The 7,253-nt window shown below is 42.9% G+C and overlaps 1 protein-coding gene across 6 annotated transcripts in view; it reads right to left on the bottom strand.

Annotated features, from left to right (window-relative positions):
* Positions 1-5,939, bottom strand: part of ppp1r9a (protein phosphatase 1, regulatory subunit 9A) — a 105,615-nt gene extending 99,676 nt beyond the window's left edge. For 3 of the 6 annotated variants that reach the window (XM_055877150.1, XM_055877149.1, XM_055877147.1), the window contains exons 1-2: positions 5,703-5,937; positions 1,630-3,215 (exon numbers count right to left, since the gene is read on the bottom strand). In XM_055877150.1, coding sequence (XP_055733125.1) covers positions 1,630-3,066 — 1,437 coding nt within the window. In that variant the 5' untranslated portion in view covers positions 3,067-3,215; positions 5,703-5,937. Of the gene's footprint in view, positions 1-1,629; positions 3,216-5,702 lie in introns of all 6 variants that reach the window. The other 3 variants (XM_055877152.1, XM_055877148.1, XM_055877151.1) reach the window with 2 other exon arrangements.
* Positions 5,940-7,253: the final 1,314 nt, after the last annotated feature.

Here is a 7,253-nt window from a genome sequence, read left to right on the forward strand (position 1 = left end):
TACTGTATAAATGTTGAAGGTACCTGACTAATGGTATTACTGTATAAATGTTGAAGGTACCTGACTAACGGTATTACTGTATAAATGTTGAAGGTACCTGACTAATGGTATTACTGTATAAATGTTGAAGGTACCTGACTAATGGTATTACTGTATAAATGTTGAAGGTACCTGACTAATGGTATTACTGTATAAATGTTGAAGGTACCTGACTAACGGTATTATTGTATAAATGTTGAAGGTACCTGACTAACGGTATTACTGTATAAATGTTGAATGTACCTGACTAATGGTATTACTGTATAAATGTTGAAGGTACCTGACTAACGGTATTACTGTATAAATGTTGAAGGTACCTGACTAACGGTATTACTGTATAAATGTTGAAGGTACCTGACTAACGGTATTACTGTATAAATGTTGAAGGTACCTGACTAATGCTATTACTGTATAAATGTTGAAGGTACCTGACTAACGGTATTACTGTATAAATGTTGAAGGTACCTGACTAATGGTATTACTGTATAAATGTTGAAGGTACCTGACTAACGGTATTACTGTATAAATGTTGAAAGTACCTGACTAATGGTATTACTGTATAAATGTTGAAGGTACCTGACTAATGGCATTACTGTATAAATGTTGAAGGTACCTGACTAATGGTATTACTGTATAAATGTTGAAGGTACCTGACTAACGGTATTACTGTATAAATGTTGAAGGTACCTGACTAATGGTATTACTGTATAAATGTTGAAGGTACCTGACTAACGGTATTACTGTATAAATGTTGAAGTTACCTGACTAATGGTATTACTGTATAAATGTTGAAGGTACCTGACTAACGGTATTACTGTATAAATGTTGAAGGTACCTGACTAATGGCATTACTGTATAAATGGTGAAGGTACCTGACTAACGGTATTACTGTATAAATGTTGAAGGTACCTGACTAATGGTATTACTGTATAAATGTTGAAGGTACCTGACTAATGGTATTACTGTATAAATGCTGAAGGTACCTGACTAACGGTATTACTGTATAAATGTTGAAGGTACCTGACTAATGGCATTACTGTATAAATGGTGAAGGTACCTGACTAACGGTATTACTGTATAAATGTTGAAGGTACCTGACTAATGGTATTACTGTATAAATGCTGAAGGTACCTGACTAACGGTATTACTGTATAAATGTTGAAAGTACCTGACTAATGGTATTACTGTATAAATGTTGAAGTTACCTGACTAATGGTATTACTGTATAAATGTTGAAGGTACCTGACTAATGGTATTACTGTATAAATGTTGAAGGTACCTGACTAACGGTATTACTGTATAAATGTTGAAGGTACCTGACTAATGGCATTACTGTATAAATGGTATGTTAAGACATGAAGAGAGTCGGGTAAACTCAAGATTTTCTCATCATAATTATACAGTATGACCGAAAAACATAAAATGTTAACAGATCAAAGATCATCTTCTCCTCCCCCAATCCTAACTTTAACCATTGGTGGGGGAAATACAAGATCCCCATACATGGGCAACTTCCCCTTAAACCTGGAAATATTACCCAACACTGATGAGGTCAAGGGCCACAACATCAAAAAATGACAAGGGACTTACCATCATGGGTTTGGTGCTGAAGCGTAGTTTCCTCTTCTGAGGGATATCCTCCTTCTCTTCTTCTGGTAGACCAGGGATCTCAGTAAGATCATTCCCAGGGTCATAGATGACATCATCGTCACCATAAAGGTCATCGTCAGGGTCAGTACAGCTCTCCCCCCAGCCCTGGTAGCACGCGTCCCCGTCCGCGTTAAAAATCACCCTTTCGTTCCCACTGTATTCCTCATTGGGCTCTTCTGCCTGGTCCTCTGGAGAAACCCTGGGCCTGGAGGAAGCCTTCTCCATCTCCACCTCCCCCCCAAGGGCCTCTGCCTCCTCTTGGGCTTCATCCTTGGCTGGGGTGGCTGGAGTAGCTGGGGTATCAGGGGTGTCCTCAGAAGTCTTGTCCCCGACAATGGTGTCAGTCGTGGGCCTTGAGACCATGCAGACTCCTTCTGTCTCTCTGAAGGTTTCGGTTTCCTCCGCCTGTTTCTCATCACACGATCCGTTCACCTCGCCTACGTAGGTGGTGGCCCTTACTGGATGTCTCTCTCTGTCCCTCTGTCCTAACTCCCCTACTGTCTCCTCTCTCTCCTGGGGCTCCTCCTGCTGCGGGACGGGTTTTAGCTCCACTGCCTCTGACAGCGGGCTGGGGCTGAGGAGGTCCTCTGAGGACGAGGATATGGGGAATTTTCCCCCCACGCGGATCCTGCACCCACCGCCAGGCACCGGGGACTGGCGCGAGTCGTCTTCGCTGACGTCGCTGTGCCGGTGGGAATTGTCAGGGGAGTATAGTGCCCGGCCTCGGTAGCCTCGCCGGAATGGACCCTCGCCCCCTCCTCCCCCTCCCTGTTGGTCGACGTTCTCAAACACAGCACTCAGCTGGCTCACTGTGGGTGACTGGGCTTCCGTTCTGGAACACAGCGAGTCCAGGGAGTCTGTGCTGCCCCTGTTGGAGCGCGCCCCTCGCCATTCGTCCAAGTGCTCATAAGAACCCCTTTTCTCCCGACCGTAGGAGTAGACGGGTGACTGGGAGGCGTCGCGCGACTGCTGCTCAAACAGCCTCCTGGTCTCTATGACCTTTGACCCTGCACTGGTTCGGTCTGCTGTAGGGTGCTGAGTCAGCTTGATGACCGAGCCGTCCGCCTTGTTGATGAAGTTGGTGGGCTTGGTCATCTTCTGAGGCGATGGGTCTTCCCGCCTAGTGGCGGCGACGGTGCTCTCTGTGCCCTGCATCTGCATGAACATGTCCTTGATGCGGCTGACGTGTGCGCCATACTGTCGTCCTCGGCGCTGGGTGACCCGCTCGGTGTCCTTGAGCTGGGGCTCCTTGCCGTCCTGCCGGGGCGGCTGGTCGAAGGCCTTCTTCAGGGCCTGGAACTCTGTCCTATAGGCGTTGCGGTGAGGGGAGGCGCTCCGGAGAGTGGTCCTCTCCCCCGAGGCCTCCGTCTTCAGCATGATGGCGTCAGATGCGAGGAGGCGGAGGGGATCTCAGCAGCATCGCTGGGCCTTCATCTCACATATATTACTGTAGCATCCAGCGAGTGCCCTACCTGTGTGATTATCACTGTGATTTGATTTCACACTTCATTTAGGGCAATGGACACCTGGGAGAGATAAAGAGATACCTATTAGATACAAGAGATACCAAGCAACCTGTCATTGTCAAGAGGTCGCTCCTCTTTTCAGTTCGCAGCAGCTAGCGACTGGAACGTGCTGAAAAAAACAGTCAAACTGGACAGTTTTATCTCCATCTCTTCATTCAAAGACTCAATCATGGACACTCTTACTGACAGTTGTATTGTTGTCTCTACCTTCTTGCCCTTTGTGCTGTTGTCTGTGCCCAATAATGTTTGTACCATGGTTTGTACTTTTTGCCTTTTGGTAGGTCGTCATTGTAAATAAGAATTTGACTTGCCTAGTTAAATAAACATTAATTTTAAAAAATTGTGAGGTTTTACACTACAGCATGATGGGGAGATCCATTGCAATTCAACATTCGAAAATGTCACGAACAACACCATTTCTATGAATCTGAAGTGAAAGTGCAAGGTAATCATAGACAACACTTAGCACAAGACGTGCACTGAATGTAAAAAGGTATTTGCCCTCTAAAAGGATCTGTTTAGAAAGTAGTGTGTTTACCCATTTATCTAATCAATACACACTTCCTCACGTGGAAGATAAAACATGCACTGATCAATATGGGCGATGGAAATCATGTGTGGGCCACTTGCAGTTATAAACCGGGTGTTTCAAGTTTATAACAGCGATAAGGCACCTTGGGAGTTTGTGGTACATGGCCAATATACCATGGCTAAGGCCTGTATCCAGGCACTCCGCGTTGTGTCATGCTTAAGAACACCCCTTAGCCATGGTATATTGGCCATATACCACACCCCTTGGGCCTTATTGCTTAATTAGAGACTAAACATTAAACATCTTGAACTCTGTTCAATACATTTACATGAATAGATGTGGCCTGGGAGGGCATAGGCCCACCCACTTGGGAGCCAGGCCCAGCCAATCAGAATTTGTTTTTTCCCACAACTGGGCTTTATTACAGACAGAAATACTCCTCCGTTTCATCAGCTGTCTGGTAGGCTGGTCTCAGGCGATTCCGCAGGTGAAGAAGTCGGATTTGGAGTTCCTTGCCTGGCGTGGTTACACGTGGTCTGCGGTTGTAAGGCCGGTTGGACGTACTGCCAAATACTCTAAAATGACGTTGGAGGTGGCTTATGGTAGAGAAATTAACATTTAATTTTCTGGCAACTGATCTGGTGGACATTCCTGCAGTCAGCATGCCAATTGCACTCTCCCTCAAAACTTGAGACATCTGTGGCATTGTGTTGTGTGACAAAACTACACATTTTAGAGTGGCCTTTCATAGTCCCCAACACAAGGTGCACCTGTCTAATGATCATACTGTTTAATCAGCTTCTTGATATGCCACACCTGTCAGGTGGAGAGATTATCTTGGCAAAGGAGAAATGCTTACTAATAGGGATGTAAACAAATGTGTGGGAAAAAATGTGAGAGAAATAAGCTTTATGTGCGTATGGAACCTTTCTGGGATCTTTAATTTCAGTTCATGGGACCAACATGTTTGTTCAGTATAGTTTACTGCCACACCCACTGCCCCAGCCCATAGCATTCTGCATGATCATCACGATTAATACCAGGTCTGAAGGACAGTTCAGCTCATAAACACAGGCAGGCCAGACGGTTTTAGGGAAAGGATGCAAGGTGGAGTTGTTTAAACATCACAAATAACTGTGATATAATCAATTGATAAAAAATAATATTGTGGATTCCATTTGTTTACAGTCATAAGTATGTATAGGCTACATAACATACTGTTTATGTAATTTGAAAATGTCATTTTAATTTCATTATCAAATGTCCTTATTTGAAATGTGTTTTCATGTGTTACTACTATTCTATTACTGTACTTTCATCATACCACTACCCTGTTTGTGAGATTCAAATAGCTTATTTGCTAATCTCACATAGGCTACAATTTAAGCTATAAATGGAGAACATTAAACCACGACACACAACAACAGAGATACATGTTACAATGTTACAAAGTGAAAAGATATCGGATGCCGCCAGCAGTGGTTTGTGTAGCACCCAGTCGATTTTCATGATCAGCAGGACCCCAGGCAACGAATGACAAATTTCAACATTCTGCGAACGCACCCCTTTGCTACTGTGATAAACACGATAAACGTACTACAGACATTTTCGTAAAGCAGCAGTAGACTAAATAGTCTATCCGCCAAGCCATTTCATCAACGTCCCACATAAATGGTAAACTTCGAGATGCAGAAGATAAAACTGAAACGTGTAACATTGTATCAGCTCGAGCTCTATCCTACAACGAACAGATAGACGCGCCTCACCCGCACAGGTCATGGTGGTTGACAGCTCCATATGAACTGTATATTCTGATAAATTATTTAATTTCACTAGCCCATGTACAATGAAAACGCTACTGCACAGTGTTGTTGATCATGTTTAGAAAAAGCAGAAGTTAACTGTTTACCACACATAGGCTACCCTTTCAACAATGCACAACAAGAGTGACTTACGTTAATTGCTTCGTGTGATGAATGACCACAACTTAAATAGTCCCGTAAAAATTCACATAACATACTCTGCTTTCGTTATAAATCCCATCGAATACGACATCTCCATTCAAGCCCGTCGATAGTCCAGTATTGTGTCGCCCTATTGAGACACTTCAAGCCGTGATCTACACATCGCTAGACAACGCCATTGCAGGCAATGGGTGATGCTGACATGCACATTGGGGGAGTCGACGCTATTAAATATTCCATCTCAATGAGAGGTGCGCAACTGCGTGTTTTCTAAGGTGAACACATCTTATAAATCTTAATCAACGAGTAACGAAAACATACTTTACATTTAGGAAATATGATGTTTTGCTAATGGCATACACATGTGACAGGTGTTTAACCTTATCGCAGTAATGGTTTGGTCCAATAATATGCATGGAGGGGGTTCCACTAAACTGCAGTCTGGCAGAAATACCACCACAAATAACTTTACTGGCATTATTACTGTATCGAGCTCCAGCACAACACAGACCACGCGGGAAAAATATCAATTTGTAAATGTTTTCATCAGTTGTTATGTTGGTGTTGGATATTCACACAGATTATGTCGTCAATGGCTTCCATCTGTAACATTAAAAGTCAAAGTCAAAATGTTTAATATAAATGGTAGTTTAAATGGCTAGTTGCGAGACAAAGCTAGCATATCACGTACAGTAGATATAAAAGATAATGCAGATGTATGTGTTAAACTGAGAAATACATTTAAAGTTATTTTGATATATTATATTCATTAATCTAAGGGCCATTATGCCTATAGCCTACTTAGCCTACTATCTACCCAAGGGGTCAAATGTAACAATACACACAATATTAATCTAAGAAAACAATGCTGCGTTTGAATAAAAGTCTCGGGTCAAGAAAGCCAGCCTACAGCATGTGGCTGACTGGGCCATGTGATTAAGAATGGAAAGCTTTGTCTGAAAGGTTCTCATTATTCCTTTTCAAATGTGGGGTCGCCATTTTAATAATAACAACATCATGCACTTCACTCTCACAAAAATACACACTAGTGGTATTACTAGTATATGCTGTACTGCTCATAATGGGGATGCAATGAAGAAAGGGGAGAGGATCAGGTTTAATGCAGTTCATTGTGGAATAAATAGATTTCTCATTGGCATGATGATCAGCTGGATCAAATGCTTGTCTGTTTAGAAAATGAAAATCCAGGACAGAGAGTGAAGGCATGTGCTCATTAAGCAAAATTCTTGACCAATATTGTTTCCCCCACTGACTACAGTGTTTAGTCCTCGACTGGCCAATGAATGGGAATCCTCATATACAGTAGACTGTGGTATATTATGAGATACTGTACATGACACTCACCATATCTACCCACAAGCACTAGCACCTCAAATCTGTACATGTTGCTAAGCAACCTAAATATAAACTTGGAAATTGAGAGAGAAAAACAACCTGGCACTGCAGAGAAGAGGAGATGCCATGCTGTTCTTCACTATGCATTGAACGCACCAAATCAAAATCCTAATAAAACAATCCCTA

Source organism: Salvelinus fontinalis, chromosome 22 (genome assembly GCF_029448725.1).
Source record: "Salvelinus fontinalis isolate EN_2023a chromosome 22, ASM2944872v1, whole genome shotgun sequence".
Classification (NCBI taxonomy): domain Eukaryota; kingdom Metazoa; phylum Chordata; class Actinopteri; order Salmoniformes; family Salmonidae; genus Salvelinus; species Salvelinus fontinalis.